General features: G+C 43.5%; 1 protein-coding gene across 3 annotated transcripts; it reads left to right on the top strand.

The window, feature by feature from the left end:
* Positions 1-310: 310 nt before the first annotated feature.
* Positions 311-22,120, top strand: LOC139368480 (F-actin-monooxygenase mical1-like). Of its 3 annotated transcripts, XM_071107411.1 has the most exons (26): positions 316-406; positions 830-949; positions 2,973-3,274; positions 3,673-3,880; positions 5,538-5,645; positions 5,820-5,915; positions 6,104-6,259; positions 6,683-6,783; positions 7,693-7,950; positions 8,213-8,328; positions 10,310-10,436; positions 11,186-11,273; positions 12,485-12,632; positions 12,897-13,093; positions 14,349-14,449; positions 14,999-15,061; positions 15,444-15,657; positions 16,257-16,327; positions 16,572-17,217; positions 17,368-17,580; positions 18,273-18,391; positions 18,469-18,582; positions 18,876-18,969; positions 19,186-19,279; positions 19,559-19,632; positions 19,809-22,120. In XM_071107411.1, the coding sequence occupies exons 3-26, from the start codon at positions 3,017-3,019 to the stop codon at positions 20,015-20,017; spliced, it is 3,873 nt and encodes a 1,290-aa protein (XP_070963512.1). In that variant the 5' UTR covers positions 316-406; positions 830-949; positions 2,973-3,016; the 3' UTR covers positions 20,018-22,120. The 3 variants fall into 3 exon arrangements, with proteins under 3 accessions (XP_070963511.1, XP_070963512.1, XP_070963513.1); XM_071107410.1 differs by lacking the exon at positions 830-949 and having other exon boundaries at positions 311-406; positions 17,362-17,580; XM_071107412.1 differs by lacking the exons at positions 316-406; positions 830-949; positions 2,973-3,274; positions 3,673-3,880 and adding an exon at positions 3,904-3,923 and having other exon boundaries at positions 17,362-17,580.
* The last annotated feature ends 386 nt before the right edge of the window (positions 22,121-22,506 follow it).

The following is a 22,506-nucleotide window of genomic DNA, read 5'->3' as shown; positions in this document are numbered from 1 at the left end:
TAAAGAATGTACATTTTTACATGTATCGATGTGATACCGACTCGATGTAGCCGGAGGTACACTTCGCCAAAACTCATTGCCACTCAACTCCATTAGAACGTGTAACGTGAGAATTCTCAAGTACAACCTTGGCATCGTAGTTGTTTTGTTTTTGGCAAACGAGCAAAAACACATTAGTTCACTTCAGGGAAATATGGTTAGCATCTCATACCCAATTCACTCACCTTTCTTTCTACCTCTCTCATTTGTGCTGTGTCTACTGTTCTGCTGTCCCGCCCCTTTCCTGGCCCCAACTTTTGGCTGCTCTGTCACGTTAGAGGCATTCAGCAGCTTGATCATATACACCGCAACGTTTGCAGACCAGTCATTGTGGCAGACCCTTTGTCCTCAGCCGGCACGCGACGGGGTAAGACAAAAACCCTTATCCACTGTTCTCCTCAGGTAAATGTAACATCTGCCTTGTCTGTCGGAAGTATAGCAATAACTTGATCATTGCTCAAGCAGAGCAGTCTACTTCATAAGGAAAGGTTCTTCCTCACTCAAGGTTTTGTTCCTGGCCATTTCCATATTTGTCATGACAAGACTTGTTTGAGTAGAACCTCAGGAATGAAACAGACCCTAAATGGTGCGTGTTAACTTGTACCAGGCAGATGTTCTGTGCTTTTGCAGGGTGCAGCATTCTTAACCACATACATCATCACAAGAGTCAAGAGCAGGCAACTGTCTACTTTCTTTCTCCACCACAGCAGCCAACACTTCATTGAGGCTGTCAACTGTCTTTCGACAGTATGAACAAATACCGTTGCTCTTGTCTCTCTCTCTCTCTTAGATGAAATACTCCGGATGTTGCGAATGACACAACGTTCTGTTTGCAGATGTCTGTTGCTTAACAAAGGAGAAGGATGCCAGAAATGTCACATCTAAAATGAAGCTGAACAAACAGTCGTAGGTGTGTGACAGACTTGAATGACCGACTGGCATAAGACGACTCCGAGAAGATGAGATGCTGGGGATAGTAGGACATTCAAGTTGCACACCACCAATACTGAAAGTGACCTGCTTACATGTGTTGTATTGGACACACTTTTATTTGTTTCCTTGAGGTCTAGTGAGAGAAGGACTTTTACCCTGACCTTTGTGCCCACATGGAAGCTGTTATTGTATTTGATAAGAGAGGATTAATCATTACCAGGCAGAAATTTGTGCCCACATTTTAGTGTGGTTGTGTGCCTCTTTTATACCAGCTTTATGGCAGTCACTTCGTCACTGTAAAGCTGAGTTCAAGAGCGTGCATGACTGGAGAGCGGTGCAGTTTTGATTTTAATGATATGGTTTTGAGGAATTATGTTCAGTCGTTTTGTCTCCAGTGTAGCAATATCCTGTGTATTTTGACAGATAAAGTTCCCTTGCATAGCTACAGTGTGACTGTTGGGCCTGGGTTGATATGATACTGCTAGATCTGACAGCTGAAGTGTTCCAACTATCAAGGCTATGTCTGATTTTATAGCTCTGCCTGAGGCAGTGACGGAGAGGTTCAACTCTCATCCGCAATGTTGTTCTATCAATGTCCAGTATAACACTTGAGTTGTTACAGAGCAACTATATGAGGGCCAAAGAGAACTCCAGGGAAATGCTACAGTACATAGAGGGAGATCTACTGAGAGGGTGAGGGTTCCTTGTGCATAATGTACACTGTAGACTAGAGCCTGTTTTTATGACCTTATTCTTAACATCCACATAATAAAGACCTGGACAATCTCGGTCCATTGAATGAATAGCTCTTCATACAGTTATGTTTGGTTGTACTGTACAGTAGCCTATATTTCTCCCACAAACGCATCTATTTTTATAGCTCTATGGCCATAAAAAGCCCTCACCCACTCTGTCCAATCAATCGGGTGTGTGTCTGTCTGCCTCCGGTGTCTAGCAGAAGATGCTGAACATAACCAGCAAGTTACAGCGTTTGTAAATGTCATCTCAGGAAGTCATGTGTGAACAAAACATTAGTTCCAGGAAATGATTTGCCAACCACAATGCACTAAATGCTTGACACATACAGTAAGTAGCCTGAGTAGAGTTTGTCACCTAGTTGTTGTCACTGCTGTTAAACATTTTAGGTTGGTCTACATTTGCCTGCACATTTAAAATGGAGTTTAATGATTCTTCTGTCCATATCTGTGTGTATATTTACTGCTTTATTTTGACTGACATGTAGTGGTGGTAGTAGCAGTACAGGTGTATGGAAGGAGTTCTAGTCTGTTTTAGTCATTGCAATGCTCAGCTATGTGATCCAAGTAAGCCCTTTTCAGATCTATTAGTATTACCGCGCCCAGAGCCAATGCTGACTAAGTGATTATTATCTAACCAGTTTAAGTAAAGAGGATAGCGACTGTATTATTTGTGGCCAGTGTGTGAAGCTAAGATTATCCCATCTGTTCAGTGTGATGTGGCCAACAACTTCTGTCTCTCTTCCCTCTGATAGAGAAACACCGGACCAAAGGTACAGGAAGTGTGTTCTATTAAGAGTAGACTGTCTTATTTGTGTGTAATATAGCGTCACTAAGTTCAGTGGTAAACACCCATCATAGCATTCAATCTTAGGGAGCTGTCATAAAGATAACGAACCTACACAGAACACTTGGTTGGGGAAGTTAGCGATGACTATGACTCAGGTGGCTTTAAAACCATCTAATTTTAGGGTTTTTATTTTCAGACAGAGGGAATTGTCCCCAGTTGTTGTCTGTTAGTCAGACCTCTAGACCACCTCCATATATTTCCAAAGCCCAATGGCAAAAATGCATCACTTTGTTAGCTAGTCTTTATATTATAATAACTTCTGTAATTGAGCTCAGTTATTTTTAGGCAGAGTATTTAACATTTTCAAAAATGTGTGCCCCTTTAGAGGACAACTTTAATAATATAATTTATATATTTTAGTTTTCTCATGGTGTGTGTGTTTACTTTATCCACAGTGAACATCCAAGAATCTGGAGACACAGGTTGAGCATCCACGACCATGGTGAACCAGGACCCCACCAACCCCTCCCATGCCCTCTTTGACCAGTTTGTCCAGACCCAGACCTGTAAGGAGGTGCAGCGTACCTTCTCAGAGCTCTGCCACCACCTAGAATTGGACCCCCGGGACTACCAGAGTTTCTACACCAAGCTCAAGGAGAGGCTCAACTACTGGAAGGCCAAAGCCCTCTGGATCAAGCTGGACAAGCGGGCCCAACACCAAGACTACCAGCAGGGCAAAGTCTGTGCCAAAACCAAGGTGTGTGTGTGTTTATTTATTCTCATTTAAACAATGAAGAGGAATACTCAAGAAGTTATCTGAAGTAAAACACAGTTGTACAAGGAGGGTGGCTGTGTGGTGGTCTGTTAGTGTTGGCTCTCGTTGTGTTTAAGGTTTCAACATCAGCATTGTGTCTCTACATTGACAGAGTACTGTCAGTGCTTTTGATACTATCAAGGTGCATTCAGCAACTGCAGAGCGTTATCCGATTTCCTTCCTTCCTCTCTATATTTATTCCTTCTCTCTGCCTCCCCCCCCCCCCCCCCCCCCCCTCTCCCCTCTTCTCTCTCACACACCCTTTCCCTTTCCCCTCCGTCTCGCTCGCTCTTTCTCCCCCCTCTACCCACCTCTGTATCTCCCTCTCTCTTTCTCCTCAGTGCCTGGTGCTGGGTGCAGGGCCGTGCGGGCTGAGGACAGCCATAGAGCTGGCTCTGCTGGGGGCTCAGGTGGTGGTACTGGAGAAGAGGGACTCTTTTTCCCGGAATAACGTGCTGCACCTCTGGCCTTACACCATCTGTGACCTGCGTGGGCTGGCTGCCAAGAAGTTCTATGGCAAATTCTGCACTGGGGCTCTGGATCAAATCAGTATGTCTACCACTGCCATGCTATATCAACTAGATTTACTGATGTAATAATGGCAATCATATATCTTTATTCATTATGCATGACTAAATCAAACCTTATTTAGTTGATGAATCTATTACCGTTATTTTTTCACATACAGTGCCTGTGTACACTACCAGTCAAAAGTTTTAGAACACCTACTCATTTAAGGGTTGTTATTTATTTTTTACCATTTTCTACGTTGTAGAATAATAGTGAAGACATTAATACTATTAAATAACACATGGAATCATGTAGTAACCAAAAAAGTGTTTAACAAATCAAAATGTATTTTATATTTGAGAATCTTCAAGTAGCCACCCTTTGCCTTGATGACAGCTTTGCACACTCTTGGGATTCTCTCAACCAGCTTCATGAGGTAGTCACCTGGAATTAATTTCAATTAACAGGTGTGCCTTGTTAAGGCACCTTCCTTCTTAATGTGTTTGAGCCAATCAGTTGTGTTCTGACAAGGTAGGGGGATAGCCCTGTTTGGTAAAAGACCAATTCCATATTATGGCATGAACAGCTCAAATAAGCGAAGAAAAATGACAATACGTCAATACGGATAAAAAAAAAATATTCAAGTGCAGTCGTAAAAACCATCAAGCACTATGATGAAACTGGCTCTCATGAGGACCTCCACAGGAAAGGAAGACCCAGAGTTACCTCTGCTGCAGGGGATAAGTTCATTAGAGTTACCAGCCTCAGAAATTGCAGCCCAAATAAATGTTTCACAGAATTCAATTAACAGACGCATCTCAACATCAACTGTTCAGAGGAGACTGTGTGAATCAGGCCTTCATGGTCAAATTACTGCAAAGAAACCACTACTAAACGACACCAGTAAGAAGAAGCAGAGACCGGTGGAAAAGTCCAAATTGGTTGTTTTTGGTTCCAACTGCTGTAAAAGCATGAAGCAGGATGTGTTATGGTGTGGGGATGCTTTGCTGGTGACACTGTCAGTGATTTATTTAGAATTCAAGGCACACTTAACCAGCATGGCTACCACAGCATTCTGCAGCGATACGCCATCCCATCTGGTTTTTGCTTAGTGGGACTATCATTTGTTTTGTTTTTCAATAGGACAATGACCCAAAACACACCTCCTAGTTGGCCAAGAAGGTGAGTGATGGAGTGCTGCATCCGATGACCTGGTCTCCACAGTCACCCGACCTCAACACAATTGAGATGGTTTGGGATGAGTTGGACCTCAGAGTGAAGGAAAAGCAGCAAACAAGTGCTCAGCATATGTGCTAACTCATTCAAGACTGTTGGAAAAGCATTCCAGGTGAAGCTGGTTGAGAGAATGCCAAGAGTGTGCAAAGCTGTCATCAAGGCAAAGGGTGGCTATTTGAAGAATCTCAAATCTAAAAAATATTTTGATTTGTTTAACACTTTTTTTTGGTTACTACATGATTCCATGTGTGTTATTTCATAGTCTTGATGTCTTCACTATTATTCTACAATGTATAAAATAGTAAAAAATAAAGATAAACCCTTGAAAGATCAGGTGTTCTCAAACTTTTGACTGGTAGTGTGTATCCGTATCGTCAGTCAACTGTTTGGATTGAAGAGGATTGTTTTAATTCCCGGTGTGACAATATCATACATCTTTCTATGTGTCCGTATCCTTCAGGCATCCGTCAGCTCCAGCTGATACTGCTGAAGGTGTCTCTCCTCCTGGGGGTGGAGGTTAACACTGGGGTGGAATTCAAAGGCTTCGTGGAGCCCTCAGAAGCCACGGGTACTTCTAGACTCCCCTCTGTTCCCTCCCTGTATTAGAGAAATAAAATACTAGCTATTTGCATGGCTGTAAAAGCTTGTAGGGCAGTTGAAATAATCTGCCCAGAATCCTGTGTGTGATAATAGACCTTAATGCTATGCTCTCTCTGTGGTTCCCTATGGCTCACTCCATCAGGCTGGATGGCCAAGCTGTTTCCTGACGATCACCCTGCTGGGAAGTTCCAGTTTGATGTCTTCATCTCTGCAGGAGGAGGACGCTTTGTCCCTGATGGTGAGGAGTGAGGACACACTCACACGCTGTCATCCCGTTGCACATACTGTACGCACTTAGAAAACAAAGAATGTAGCCGGACACTCAAGCTCCGATACAATTGATTCATTAAACGGAAACACTCAATTATATGCACCTGAATTCAGACTGCATGTGCTTCTCCTCGATATGCATGTCTTTCTCCCCAGGCTTCAGGTGGAAGGAGCTGCGAGGAAAGCTGGCCATCGGCATCACATGTAACTTCATCAACCATCACTCAGCAGCCGAGGCCCAGGTGGCAGAGATCAGTGGTGTGGCCCGCATCTACAACCAGAAGTTCTTCCAGGACCTGCTCACAGAGGAAGGTAGGATTCTATTCTGTGACCCTGGTTTGGGTCTAGTGAGTGCCAACACTTCTACTGTTGGACGCTAACGTTTCAGCGACCGTGGATCAGGATAAAGAATATTGCACAGTCTGGGCATGGTGACAATTATTGCGACAGAGAAGGTGTGGACAGTGGAGAGTGCTGTCTTTTTAATCTGTGTCCCTCTTCCTCTTGTCAATGTCATTTGAATTGATGCTATCGTCTGTGATGCAATCCCCCTGTTCTTCTTCTCTCGTGCTGTTTCCCTTGTCCTGTCATTGTCTTGTTCTTAGTTTATCTCACTCATTCATTTCATTCTCTCTCTTTCATTCATTTAGTTTTTGATCTCTCTCTTTCTCTCTCTTTCCATATCTCCATCACCCTCTTTCTCTCTCCTCTCTATCTCTCCCATCCTACCTCCAGGTATTGATCTGGAGAACATAGTCTACTATAAAGACGCCACCCACTACTTTGTCATGACTGCCAAGAAGAAGAGCCTGTTAAAGATGGGGGTCATTAAACAGGTGAGGGAACCACATCATTACAACCAGCAGCAGCAGCTCCACACTAGGCCTCTAGAGGGCTTTTCACAATACTGAGACAAACTGGCCCAAGCCTGGATCCCAACATAGTCCTCCCCAAACAAGCTGGGGGCGTTTCCTGCTCTTTGGGATTAGCCGCTAATAAACCGTGTTAATGTAATTGATGTCTATGCAGCACAGGGTCTGCTCACTCTCGCTCCCTCTTGTCACACTAGTGGTCTGGAATGACAAAGCTAGATCCTCTTGTTTTGTCCTCAATGATTAGAGTCCACTCTGCCTGTTATCAAAATAGAGACTTTCCCCTGTCTCATCTGTTATAGTTCAGTTGCCAAGATGGGAGATGTTCTGCTGAGTAACTGTTTAGTATTTCTGTTGCGCTGAAGCTATAATCATTCTATATATTTGCGCATGATTATGGAGGGTTGGTATTTGTGTAATTCTTGTCACTGTTCCACTTTGTTTAAAGATGCTGACTCAGTGTCGGCTTGCTTCTTTATGTGGAGCATATAATGCTTGGCGAGACTACGTGGGAGGATTATATCCATTGTTTTCACATAAAGCTACATCTAGATTCTAGTCCGTGATAGACAGCTCTCTGATGTATGTCACCACCACCCCAGTGCTTGAATTATGCCGGTCTGCATCAGAAGTACAGACTATCAGCTTCTCCAATGTTCTATTGCTTGAGTATCGGCACCTCTTATATAAGAACACCAGTACTGTAAAATTAGAATGAGTACTGGCCTCTAAAATTCTCACTGGCACCTTTATCATTCCACTTCAAGCACTGACCACCCCCAATGTGTCCCCCATAGTTCCCCATTTGTATTTTTGTTTGATTTAATTATATGGTGTCCCCTCTGTGACAATTATGTTCCCTCTTGTCTCCAGGACTTCAGTGACGCCAATCAGCTCCTGGGCCAGGCCAACGTGGACCAGGACGCCTTGTTGCGTTACGCCCACGGCGCTGCCCACTTCTCCACAGGCCACCGCCTGCCCAACATGCAGTTTGCCCTGAACCACGCTGGCCAGCCTGACGTGGCCATGTTTGACTTCACCTGTATGCACCGTGCTGAGAACGCCTCGCTGGTCAGGGAGAGGAAAGGAAAGAAACTACTCATAGGCCTGGTCGGAGACTGCCTGGTGGAGGTGAGATGTCATGGACATGTGATGGATGATGACCTTGTTCTAAAATGTCTAACATATTCATGGTTTCTATATATATATTCATGGTATCTATATCACATACTGTATATACATTCAGTTATACACACAATGATACACTGATTGTACTTTTATATACGGTCCTCACTTAGGAAATGGAGTATAAAATCGTCTCGGGGTATAACAGTGTCTATATACAATTATCTGTTGTCATACAGCACTATTCTGAAAGTGTATGTGTCCACAGCCGTTCTGGCCTCTGGGAACAGGTATTGCCCGTGGGTTTCTGGCTGCCTTCGACACAGCGTGGATGGTCAGGAGCTGGGGCAAGGGAAAACCACACCTGGAAGTCGTTGCTGAACGGTAACCAAGCTTTTTCTATATGATCATAAACACCACCTCAAAAATCATGTGCCCATCCCTTTTCGTTGTTACTGTATCGAAGGGGGTTACCCTGGCCGGGCCTTTCAGAGAGAACTCTCCAACTGGTAATACCACTCTAGGCCTTTAACTGTTTTTCCTCACAATATTCTTTTGAACATCCATTACTTCACGAGCAGCTGCTTTAAAAAAAAAATAATCTTCCTGGTGTCGTGTCTTTGGCTATTAAGTGATATGACATGCTAATCTATAAAATAATGTATCCGTAATTAATATTACCTGATTGAGCTAATAATGTAAATGTAATTAACTAGAGAGTTGGGGCACCACGAAATAATATTTATAGAGCTGTTATCTTCCGAATAAACTCTTAAAGGCCTAGTAATATTTTACATCAATAGCAGTCAATATTAATCGTCACCTTAATTCAGTCTCATCTGAAAGTTGTAAATTCTTGGTTATCTGCACGAACCCTGGCTAACAAGTTGAATCAGCAATACAAAATTGGGTTCAATTATTTATTTATTAAATACCTAACTAATCACACAGAATTACACATACACATAATTAATCATAACTTGATTACAAATTACGTCATAAAGGAAAAGTCCCTGGCGGGCGGAACAGATATGGCAGCTTGTTACACAAAAGAAAAGGGGCTAGGTTTGAGTGAAAGAGCGGGAAGACTGAGGGACACAGGGAGAAGCTGTGCTATCGTAAATACAGTATCTTACAGTGCCTTGCGAAAGTATTCGGCCCCCTTGAACTTTGCGACCTTTTGCCACATTTCAGGCTTCAAACATAAAGATATAAAACTGTATTTTTTTGTGAAGAATCAACAACAAGTGGGACACAATCATGAAGTGGAACGACATTTATTGGATATTTCAAACTTTTTTAACAAATCAAAAACTGAAAAATTGGGCGTGCAAAATTATTCAGCCCCCTTAAGTTAATACTTTGTAGCGCCACCTTTTGCTGCGATTACAGCTGTAAGTCGCTTGGGGTATGTCTCTATCAGTTTTGCACATCGAGAGACTGAATTTTTTTCCCATTCCTCCTTGCAAAACAGCTCGAGCTCAGTGAGGTTGGATGGAGAGCATTTGTGAACAGCAGTTTTCAGTAAAAGTAAATATTTACTTTAGGTTGGTGGTAGATGGAAGGCTGTGTGGCCCAACCGAGTCCTTTGTCCTTTGAAGAATGTCTCTGCTGGTAAATTGGATACGTTGTAGTAATGTCGTTGTGTGGTAGACGGAATACTCTGTCTGTTCCTTCCTAACCTGATGTTGGCTTCGTTCTGTAGTTATTATCTGAACCATTCTGACATCGGACTGTCGTCCTCACATCCTCGGAACAGGAGGTTATATTGTCATCAAGGCTTTATATAGGAAGGGAGAAAAGGGGTGTGTTTCATAGTTTACAATCTATGTCTTTTCACGGTCCGGGCCACTGAGTCGGGCCCAATTCTCACATTTTAGAAGCTAAAATCACATTTCATCCCATCACAAATCATTTCGTATTCAAACATTTAAATTGAACAACAACTCCATGTGAATCCAATAACTCTGATGTGTAGACTTTACACTGCAGAGTTTGTCATCTTATCATTGATGAGAATGTCTCAGATGACAACCGAACTGACATCATATTCATTAAGTACCACTGCATATGTTCAATTGGTCGGATTACCAGAGCATAGTTAATTTCGCCCCACCTTCTGATGTTACCAGAATCTCTATGTTAACCAAGGGGTTTGCAAATGTAACATCAGTAGGGTAGAGAGAGGGAAAAGGGGGGGAAGAGGTATTTATGACTGTCATAAACCTACCCCCAGGCCAACGTCATGACACTGAACAAACCCATCAATCTTCTGTTCCTTTGGAGCTGCTTCTTCTTCAGTTCTACACTGAGCTTCTGAGGTATAAGTGTTTCTAGGAGATGTCTTTCCCTCTGACTGAAATAGGGAGAGTATCTACCAGCTCCTGTCCCAGACCACGCCAGAGAACATCAGTAAAAACTACAGTGCCTTTAGCATAGACCCGGCTACACGCTACCAGCACGTCAACCTCAACTCCATCAAGGCCAACCAGGTCAGAAACACACAAATATTATCTATTACATTGTAGTCCTTCTATTTCTATGGTCAGCGCAGACTCAAAGCTCCATTGATGCCTGATTCACAATATTGGACAAACCTGAAAGACACTGTGCTGGCTTGGATCTTTTCTTTTCAACACGGTTCCAGCAACTATAGTGGATGCGTAACCAGGCCAAGCTCAGTAAAGTTTGGTTCAGGTTGGTTCGATGGTGTGAAAAGGGTATAACAGTCTCACTGTATCAGTGCTAGCAAAGTGAATAGATATGGTGCTGAGTAACATTGTAAACACATTGTGAATTATATCAGTGCTGCTCTGCCATTTTGGGTTGATATTTCCCAGAGTATACATGTGTTGCCAGGAAACTGCTCTGTTTGTGTATGAAGTGTTGAGCTGGCTAGGAACTGCTTTTTGATTTCACCCACTAGAGGAGTATTGATCTGAAAGGCTTTAGTTTTCACAAACTACCAGATCAATTACACTGCATCAAACCAAATCCCAGCTTTCTGCATTTGAGAACCAGCTTTATGAAGCCTACTGTGTTCTTAAGCCTGGTCCTAGATCTGTTTGTGCTGTATATCCAACTCCTATTGCCCTTGCTTGACAATGACCGTAGGAGTTGGCAAGACAGCACAAGCATATCTGGGACCAGGCTACGGTGTTCTGGCTCTATTATAAAATTCAAGTCAAATCAAGTGCTATGTTGTTTATTATGATTCTCTCTTTTTGCATGCTTTCCAAAGTTGCAACATCTGTATGATGTTGAAGACCATATTGATTTGGGCCGACCAACCAAGAAGCAGAAAGGCAGGTTGTCTCACCTGCGACAAGGTTTGTCTAGCTTCACTTTACTAAAGCAGTAATGCATGAGGGGAGCATGGGCATGATTCATTTTTTTGTTTGGGCACGACTGTGCTGGGCAATTCCACTGTAACGGAATTACACTTTGACTCAGTTTTTTCCACTTTAAATGTATGCCAAACAAAAACCTTTTGATCTTAATGTTTTACAAACCATACAACTCTATGCACAAAGACTACCTTTAACCATTTCCACTGGAGAATTTAAAAAAGGAACTTAGTGGAAGAACTGTGCAGATGCAAACTTTGGTAACAGGTCTACATTTTACAATAACGTTGTTAAATACGTGCTCTGAATTAAGATTCAAAGATGTCTGCAGAAAGAATGGGGAGTCAGCTATGACATGACACCTTGAGTTTGAAAAATATATATTTTGGTTATTGAACTACAAGTGGATTTACATCTGGTAATGGAATTACGGTGACGGAATTACAGTAACGGAATTACATCATGGGTCCCTGATCTGTACTGTACAGAGATGCATAATTCTGGATCTGAATGTAGTTATTCTCATGTTTCACAAGTTTGGAAATCACAGTGCAGCACAGCAGAGCACTGTCCAGACTCGGTCTGTTTTAACATTCCAGGCCAGATAACAGAAAGACAAAGAAAATAGTTCTGAGCTGAACATTACACTATGCCAGTGGAAGGGAGGACAGTAGCAGGTGACCCAACTGTGGTTTGTGACTATTATGATTTCCCATTCAGTTGCAGTAATTCCGTTACAGATTTTTGGCGTAATTCTGTAATGGAATTTACAAGTTTTAATAGAGCTGCAATATGTACCTTATTGGGAGACCTGACCAAATGCACATAGAAATGTGAGTTATAGATCTGCCATTCTCATTGAAAGCAAATTTAAGAAGCAGTAGATCTGTTCTATGTGCGTTATTGCGTTCTTAAGTTTTAGTTTTTGCTGTCTTTTACTTTCAGTTTTGTACACCCGCTTTAAACATCTGAAAATACAATATTTTTGATTATGGAAAGATATTTCTCAGTGGTTTAGATGGTACAATGATTCTCTACACTATACTTGCTTGTTTTGTCACTAAACTGAAATTAGGCGAACTATTAGAATTTTAACAACCAGGAAATGGCGGAGCGATTCCTGCGTAGTGTAAGCCTACTGAGCATGCGTTCTAAATCCTAATGCAGTGTTCCTATGTGTGTTCATGGCCCAGATTCGGTTGGAGCTTTTGAGGAGCTGTTGAAGTGGTGCCAGCAGCACACGGCAGGGTACGACAGGGTGAAGGTGAAGGATCTGACCCAGTCCTGGAGGTCTGGCCTGGCCTTGTGTGCCCTCATCAACACCTTCAGACCCCATCTTATGTGAGTCTGTGGGCTTTATAAGGGGACAATTCAACTTATACACCACAAATGTAGCAAATGCACAAGTAGTACCGCAGGAGGAAAGACTACCTGTGAGTCTACAGTAAAATGTCATTGGTCTGAGAGGCTTTTCCAATTTCCAATTATTCAAATTCCATGCTACTACCTGTCCAATAAGAAAGCAAACGTTCATGTTCTATGGTGTGCCCTACTGAACATGGCCTTGGTCAACACAGTAACTATCCCTCACCTGTCCCTCCACAGTGACATGTCCTCTCTGAAGGAGTCTGATTCGGTCCACAACAACCAGCTGGCCTTCAGCCTCCTGGAGGAAGAGCTGGGCATCCCTCCCATCATATCAGCCAGTGACATGGCCACCAAGGAACAGATAGACAAGCTCTCTATGGTGCTCTACCTCACACAGATCCACGATGCCTTCAACGAAAGGACGCCCACTAGAGGTAAGCATCAGGGCAATGGCTGTCAGACATGTTACGTACAGTAATTAGCACCATGATTGTTTGGTTACTTGTAACCTTGACGCCAGCCACCTTGAACAAGAAAGTGTTGTTGAGGTCTGCTATCACGAGACTAGATTATGTATATTTGTAGAATGTTACTGTGACATTGTTATCTCGACATTATGCATAGTTGTATTCATTACATAAAGGTGATTTTCTTGTGCTTAATTTCTAAAAATGCTGGACCAAATTTCAGCAGTTTTCAATATTAACCATATCAAATATCCTACTATTAGTGAAAGCGATTGAATCTGGAACTATGTTTGCTGTTTAGACAGTGCATAGCTTATGTAACCCCCATTTGTACAACCTTGGGCCCAGGTGTTTTTTCTCTATGAAATGTGTTTTGTGTTGATAAGGAGAGAGAGGGCTGTCATTGTCCCTTTAAGAGCATTACCCAGCATTCCTCTGGTTATAGTAGCTGGGTCTGTGCTCATAACCAGCCCTGATTGACTGTCAGGGTTGTGCTGCTCTCCTGCGCTCAGTCGGTAAGCCAGGCAGCAGTCAAAGCAAACGGCACAGCAGCCCGTGAGGAAATGGCTTGTCAGGCTTGGGTGGGACTAGCCTCGGCGTCATCTAAATGATATATAATATTCCTGCTGTGAGGAAGAAGGATTTTCCCGGTCTGTTTTTGCTGCCGGGGGTATTTCTGGTAAATACTAGCAGAGTGTGTAGCAGAGATATTTTCAGTGGTGATCCAGCATTTGGTGGCAGTCTTGGAGAGAGGGTGTGACTTGCTCCGCTTGCCTTGTCGCTGTGATGCCGTAGGTAGCGTACCAGTAGCTCTCTGTAGGAGGATCGGCTGTCTGGCTTGCACACAGATGCGCATGCACGAGGGACATGTCCTGTCTGTCACCGGGCGCTTACACGGGAGTTCTCTCAGGGGGATTGACAAGTTGAATTTAATTACATCTTCTACAAAGCCTTGTTTTCAACAGCAGTGTGGAGAAGCTGGATGTGTAATATAAAATGACTTGACAGGATTTTTACATAAGAGAGATTGGTAGAGGAAAAAGCCAGAACACATTGTTTATGTGCAAGAAGCTGTGCACATTTTTAAAATGCAGGTTTCTCTGCTGTAGGGAGGGATTCGGGACAACACAGTGGGGTTAGGTTAGTGCCTGTGAAACGTGTGTGTTCTGGCAGAACAGGGACAATATGAAACTGAAGCCGGAGTGCGTTTGTGTGTCTGCAGCAGAACCCCCGAGCCTTCTCCTGACACCGTCGAAGACCCTGTCTTTTCAGGCTGTGTTCTTCCTCAACAAGCTCAAGCACAACTCTCTGCAAAGACGCAAGGTACGGCTCAGGCAATCAGCTGCATGTTGCCACTGCGACTGGTCAGCTGTTTCCTTAATAGAGTATCAGCGATAGCGCGCTAAAAAAAAACATTTGTCTGTCGGGTAAAATTGAGAGTAGGCCAACCTCAAGTTCACATCGACTGTCAATCTTTTTCATGCAACTCCCCGCTGTCGTTAACTATTTACTTACAGTAATATCAGAGTTCTCTAGATAGGAACCTTGAATTCACATGCCCAGCCATTTTGGTTTTGGTTCTTGTAATTATGCTTTGATTCATTCATTGTACGTTCATTGTCAACAGTTAAACAATGTGTTTTAGTCATAATTTGCTTGTTTTAGTTCGTTATTATAACTAATACCATACTACAGAACACTTACAGTAGACGTTTACCTTTGTTGGCCTTTTCCAAAATCAACTGTAATAGCAAAGACACCTTTTCAAGCATGTAAGATAATATCTAAAGCATCGTTCATTTTGACATCATCCATTATTAATTTGCATATTTTAAACCAAAGTGTCATGTGACTGTTTTATCTTTTACACAGGAGAGACTGGCAGCCGAGACAGAAGAAAAAGATAAAAGGATGAGGATGGGAGATGAGGAAGATGTGAGTAGTGTCTAGAATACAAATGCTATCCTCATTACCATAGGCTCCCATGCAGCGCTAACCTTTTGCTGTGTGATGGATGTATCTGCAGACTTCAGGGCTACTCCAACTGCTATTCTATACAATGTTTCCGTGCTATGTTATTGAACTACTGACATGACTGGCGGTTGTTCCTCTCTTTGGTTACTACTGTGGTATAACTCCTAGGGTACAGACCTTTGTAATAATTGTTGAACACGCCAGATTTGTCATTTTGAGTCGTTCGTCTTTCTTTGGCCTTCAGGACTAGTCGCTATTGTTACATCATAAGCACATGTTTGTGTGCTAAGTTATTGAAGTATTGTTCAAATATGATTGTTGGTCTCAATTTCTTTGCTCTCAGCCTGTAGCCCCTCTCTCAGCCCCTGAGGTGACCCCTGACCCTGAACTAAGCCCGACGTCAATAAACAATGAGGAGTGTTACTTCTGCGGCCAGCGGGTCTATGTGCTGGAAAGGATCAGCACCGAGGGCAAGTTCTTCCACCGTAGCTGCTTCACCTGCCAGCAGTGTGGCACCACCCTCAGACTTGGCAGATATACATTTAACCAGCACACGGGTGAGTGAGCACGACAACTTCTTCTACCGCCGAGTGCCAGTCTGTTTGTGCTAATCATGTTAATTCCTTAGCATGCTGATGAATTCCAAGGAGGTGACCTGATAGCGTAGACTGGCACTCAGTCTCGTGGGATTTCTGCTGGGTCCTAATGAGCCCCTTTGAATATTTTTGTTACAAGCGCAACATCATGTTACTATGCAAGTAGGACTTCCATGGTCGTTATGTACTCAAGTGTGGAACAAATGTTCTCTGTGACATGTTGTGTTCTGTCTTCTGAAATGTTGTCTGCTCACAAAGACGCAGCAAGCTACTCCCTCTTTGGACAATACAGAAACAGAATAGTTATTTCTGGTGCAACAGCTTCCATACCTGTAGTAAGTTCAATCCTCCAAGGCAAGGAACCTACATCCGGATGATAAATACAGCACAGTTTAATTTATTTATGCACCATATGAAAAATGAATGAAAGATACCCTTTTTACGTGTTTTGTGGTTCATGTGAAAAGGAGAACGGGAGAAAGGGTTGTCAAGTAGCATCTCTTAACATGTACCAGATCCAGAGTCTGTGCAAGCTGTTGTTTTCCCTCTTGTGCCCTCAGGGAAGTTCTACTGTGAGCTGCACTCTGAACAGCTAGAGATGGAGAACAGGGAACAATCCCCATCCGTTAAGGTGGGTCTCTCTGTTCTGAGTTTGAGCAGATGGGAAATGAAACCATTCTGTTGCATACCATGTTGCCAGCTTGTGGCTCAGCTTGTCTGTACAGAACAGTTAAGGACAGCTAGTGGGCAGAAGTAGTACATTGGCGTTGAGTCACAAGACTTGTTCATTTCCAACAGGGCAGTGTACCATGACCATTCATTTACAGAGGAATGTTTAATCACTACAATGCTTCTTTCATTTCGTTCCCTTCTAGGATACCATCGGAGGTCACGAGGAGGAGAGAGGTGTGAATTCGATCTCCAGTGAAGACCCCTCACCTTGTCCCTCTGAGGACGATGAGTACTATCTAGACTCGGGTCCTCCTAAACCCATGGAGCCTCTGCATCCTCCGAGTCAGGAAGACCCCAGTAGCAAACAGCCTAACCCTGTAGAGGAGCACCCTGTCTCACCAAAACCACCCATAGACGTTTTCACAAAGAAAGTTTTTGAGGACTGTGAGGTGGAGGAAGAGGGGAAGGAGGGGGGTGAGGATGCCCCCTCGGATCTTCTGACCCCTGTCCCAAAACCTCGCCACTCTCGCTCGTCCATCCCAAGCCCTCAGGCCTCCCCTCCTGTACCCAAACCACGCACCGTCCTACTCACCCCAAAAGGGGACACGTCACCAGCCCATGTAGGGGAGAAGGGGTCCCCCAGGGCAGAAAGGGAAAAAGGAACTCCCAAGGCAGCCCCTGACTCCAGGCCGAAGCCATCCCTGAGGAAGCTGCAGCTGACCGACGAGGAGAAGAACCACCTAGTTAACTTGAGCTTCAGCCTGGACTCTGACTCGGAGACACCCGGTTCTTCCTCCTGCTCCTCTTCCTCAGCCACAGCAGGGGGTCCCTGCCCACCCAAACCCCCAGGTATCTCTTTCATTACCTTTTCTTTGTTTAGTCTCTTCTATTGTTTTAACTGTTTAAAAATGTTGCGATTTTAAATGGGAGTGTGAACTATGTTTAAAATGGCCCAGTCGAAAGCTTGAAGGGTTTAATAAAGTGTGATTTGAGGTGCAGACGGCCAGGAGGAGGAGGGCTACTGGAGTGGGGGCCCTGGGTCGGGGGGACACATACGGGAGCACAGGAACCGCCGCTGCTTCAGGAGGAAAGAGGAACCAGCGGAGGGCAAGGGTCAGCACGCCAGGGTTCGCTCCAAGTTCTCCCCATGGAACTTATCCTCTCCTCGGCTGGGGAGGGACCAACGCTTCAGCGTCCTCAACAGCCACCCAGGTAAAGACCCTAGTGGGGTGTGGATTTACTGTCTCGGCCATAGAGATCCTATTAAATTACTAGAGGGGATATGTCATAAAACCTCAAAGTTCCAGAATGGGGTGAAAATGGCCGCCACTTTGGTCAGGGAGTAATCCAAACCAGTGTAATTGGAAAGAATGGCAGTAGAGGTGTAATCCTGATTTTAATTCTGCAGGAAAATAGAGAACGTGACACTATATCAGTACTTGTTGCATTTACAACGTGTCTAAATCCTATCATCAACTGATTTGAGCCAGTGAATATATGGCTGTGGATTGACTGCATTGTTTGACTAGAATGTTGGCATATTGGCAGTTTAATTAAAAAAAAAATATATATATATTAATGTAATCATTCCTCTAAAACTGTCTGTCTAGCTAGCCAACAAACATACAGTGCAGATAAATGATTCAAATTCATTATTTTACACTATCATATCACAGCACTGGCAAACTGTGGTTAACCAACTCCCTGATCAAAATGGCTGACCTTTATCCCATCATAAGAAGGTCCATGTCCATTTTAGTATTCTGATTCCTAATTATATGGTGTCAGTATGACAACATCTTTATACCTATCAATTATTTATGTATATGGCAAACAGCAGTTGTTAATAGCCATGTTCTTCATATCTATTCTGAATGAATAATTGTATATCTTTAACTTCAAAGAAGTACACCATGGCCACAGTGTATCTGAGGAAGATTGTGCTGATGATGATGATGATGACGAGGAGGAGGATGAGTTGGATATGTTTGCACCAGATGGCTTGGATTTATATGATGATAAGGTAAGGAGTGGGACTTGTCTGGCTGGCATATTAAGTCCATAGACATTGCACTCACACACACTCTCCCTTGTCTCTAGTTCCAGACCATCCCTTCAGACCCTGTGGAGGCTGAGAAACTGGAGCTGTTGAAGATGAGGACGTTGGATCGACGGGCCAAGACGTGTGAGATGCAGCGCTTCCACAAAGCACAGGTCGGTTCACTGTACTGAGATTTTCCAGTAAAGCATGGGATTGTGTTTACTAGAGAGAGAACATTAATTGTTGCAAAAGGTTTTGCTCTGGTGCATCCTACTGAATACTGCACAGGTCTGTTCACTGTCTGAACAGGACAGTGCTGATGCCAGATCAGAACAGCTCTACATTGGGATGGTTAGTCGTAACACTGGACCTGCCAGTATTGAGTATTGCTGCTTGTCCAGTGTTTTCTGCTTTAAAGCTCACCTTATTGTATGCTTGTGACCCCCCCCCCCCCCCCTCCACCCAGTCTATTCAGAGACGCCTGGAGGAGATTGAGGTGACGTTTAAAGAGCTGGAGGATAAAGGTGTGGTGTTGGAGCAGGTACTCCGAGGAGAGGAAGGTGCGACCCCCCCCCCCCCCCCCCCCCCCCCCCCCCCCCATAACACAGTACTTTGAACATCGCTTGTCTTGCAAAGATTTGCCTTTTCATCTTTTATCCTGTGATGCTCGGATGGATGTCCGTAGAGCGAAACATTGGCATTTGCCAAACTTTAGGGATCAAAGAACTCATAGTCTATTTCGCCCTCCCCCACCATGTCTTCTCATTCTCCCACAGGCAGTGGCGGTTCCCCAGAAATGATCGACCAGTGGATCCATCTGGTCCACCAGAAGAACGCCTTGGTCTCTGAGGAGTCAGACCTCATGGTGGCGTGAGTGTAGAACTTTTCAATACATTATACAGAGTGTGGTGTTCTTGTGTGGTCAGAGTCCCTAGCTGAAGTAGCCAGCGGGGGACAGAGAAGCAGACTGCACGCTCCTGACAGTTGTTTTTGTGTTCAACATAGCTGCACCCTTGTTTTGCCATGTTGACTCATGAGCTGAGTGTGAGCTGTGGGGGGGGGGGGGGTTTCCCTTAGCTGCAACTAAGGCCCTATTGAATGAAACCAGCCACTTCTATTCAACTGTTTTCTGTTTCCTCTGCCCCTCAGGTCTCGACAGCTGGAGTTGGAGGACAAACAGAGCATGCTGGAGATGGAGCTCAGACAATACATGGAGCTGGATGGTATGTTTCTCTACAAAAAGACTGGATCGTTGCATTTGTCTCACTGATAGCGTTGTTGAAAGCTCACTTATTGGGTGGAGCAAAAGAGGGAGCGGATAGGCTTTTTGTTCAGCTCCTGTGCGAAGTTTGACGTGTGTCCGTAAAATCCTCTTTTATCGTGTCCGTGTCCACCCCAGACTCTAAGAAGACGGCAGAGCAGCAGGCAGAAGAGGACCGTGTGCTACAGGAGATGCTGGAGGTGGTTGACATGAGGAACTCTCTGGTGTCCTTCCTGGACGAGAAGCGACTCAAGGAGATCGAGAGTGACAAGCAGCAGGCCACCTCGCTGCTAGAGGCCAAGAGACACTCCACAGCCTCAGCAGGGGCACAGGTGCACTGGGCGTGAGGGTGACACACACACACACGCATACATACATACATACATACATACATACATACATACATACATATATATAATACATACGCTAAAATGAAGGAAACAGTTGAGTAAATGAGGGATGCAAAGTATATTGAACGCAGGTGCGTGGTTCTTTAGTTAATTAAGCAATTAACATCCCATCATGCTTAGTGTCATGTATAAAAATGCCCAGTTGCCCATTATTTTGGCTACCATGGCTAGAAGAGATCTCCGTGACTTTGATAGAGGAGTCTCAAAGAAGCCTAGGGGGTTTAAAGTGTGTGTCTGTCACCAGATCTCAACCCAATTGAACACTTCTGGAGCGATGCCTGAGACTGTTTTCCATCATCAAAACACTAAATGATGGAATTTCTCGTATAGTAGTTTCTCGTATAATAGTTCCAGACACTTGTAGAATCTATGCCAAGGCGCATTGAAATTGTTCTGGCTCGTGGTGGCCCAACGCCATATTAAGACACTTATGATGGTGTTTCCTTTATTTTGGCAGTACATGCCTACATTAATACATATGTACAGGTATACATACACACTTAAATGTATTTAAAGAGAATATTGCTGCTTACAGACGCACATGCATGATCTTACATTTGCAAAGCCAAAGATGTATTGGTGAAGGTATTTCTTCAGAAGTGTTGTGCTCTGTGTTGAGCCGCAGTGTACTGTCCGACTCCAGATGTATAACACAGAAACTGGTCTAGAAATATGTGGCTTACAATCTGGATGCATCCAGGCCTTCCTGGCCTGTTCCCACTGGCCATACATCACCTGTGAAGGCAGTCCTGCGCCAGCAGCAGCCCCAGAATAAAGAGACCCCCACAGCCAGCTGAACTCGCACCAACCTGACTAACTGCTGACTGCAGTACAAAGCCAAGGAGTTGAACAGGTTCTTAACACAGGGTTAATATATTCTGTGGGTTGGACAGTGTTGTGTAAAATGCCTTTTTTTGTTGTTGTGTAACCCTGGATGAGTGAGTTCTGCTAAGCACCACGGTAATGTCACAATTCTACTTTTGTATACTGTATAAATTGACATAATTAGATATATTACAACAATTTGTTGTTTGAGAATTGAGTGGTCCATAACAATTCAATATTATTAAAGATGTTAAATATTAGATTATTTACTAGTATTTAAAATTAGTTATTCCTTTTTATTTTTGGCACTTTTAGTGACTCATGTTGTGGATTGTTTTGCATGTTACATTTATAGTTAATGTTTAGTCTCAGGGGTTAACCAGTGCACTCCTCTAGGAATCGTTGTTTGATGGAGGTCACTAATTGGATGTGTAAGGCTGTACTAAGGCTGCAATACACAGGCAGCCCAATTTGAATTGTTCTTTTGACCACTCACAGCAGATCTGATTGGTCGAAAGACCAATTGGTGAAAAATAAGATCAAAATTGGGTGGCCTGTCTAAATGCAGCTTTTATGGGTGAAATACATTCTGAAGTGACAGGCTACTTTCTGACACTATATTTATCATTTGCTAATCTCTAAGTATAATAGTATAGCCAAGGGTAAATGTTGTTAGTCAGACCCAGCCTTATGTATCCTCCAGTGTTGAATGCCTCCATGTTGTGCTGCCGGGACAGTACTTTGCAGAATATAAAATAAAGACCCTGCACTGTCATCTAATTTTATGACTTTTAAGGACATCCTCATATGTACGTATTGGATTTTTTTTGGTGTAAGTCTTGTCCCATGTTGTTTTGATGCTGTTCCTAATGGTTACCACTAGAGAGCATACCTACCCTGTTTGGCTGCATTGCATTAGTGGAAACCAAGACTGGTCATGGCAGACCTGATTGGAGTTGGATATTTTAGTTGTGACCGGGACAATTTTAGCTAACCCTCTTCCTAACCAGTTACGAAAAGTTGCTTCTGCTAGTCAAAACCGACACATCTGCCCTAAGAATAGTCTTGCTTTCCACTAATGTGATACAGCCCCTGTTTGACAGAGTTTATAGACACATGATTCATGTGAACTGCAATAGGTTCAGCAAGTGTTTAATTGTAATCTAGTTTATTCTGCACTGGCACTGGATTGACTAAATAAATACTCAGAATAAAGAAGTAGTCTTGTTTCACTGCAAATTGAACTTGCTCAGTGACGCCTGCTAGCAATGCAAAACAACTATATATCTAGCCTCTTGGAAATAACCTGAATATAATTCTGAAAGTAATAAGATACACAGTGATGTTTGCAATTTCATTGCTGATGCACTTATGTGATGTCCAATGCACCATTCTGCAACTAGGCTGCAGTTGTGCAATAGTTTCAGGTGGAGATCTTCCAGGTCATCCATATCGATCGACTTTGATCCTGTTCATCAGGACAGATATGTGCCAGCATTTCTATGCAGCTCACTGTCATTACATCTAAGTTGAGATGTGCTATTAGCAAGCCTCTGTTATTAAGCTTATAGCTGCTGTCACCATATCCATCGCATGAGGGT

Source organism: Oncorhynchus clarkii, chromosome 16 (assembly GCF_045791955.1).
Source record: "Oncorhynchus clarkii lewisi isolate Uvic-CL-2024 chromosome 16, UVic_Ocla_1.0, whole genome shotgun sequence".
In the NCBI taxonomy this organism is placed as follows: domain Eukaryota; kingdom Metazoa; phylum Chordata; class Actinopteri; order Salmoniformes; family Salmonidae; genus Oncorhynchus; species Oncorhynchus clarkii.
The sequence above is the reverse complement of the archived record's forward strand: the minus strand, read 5'-3'. Positions and strand labels throughout refer to the sequence as shown.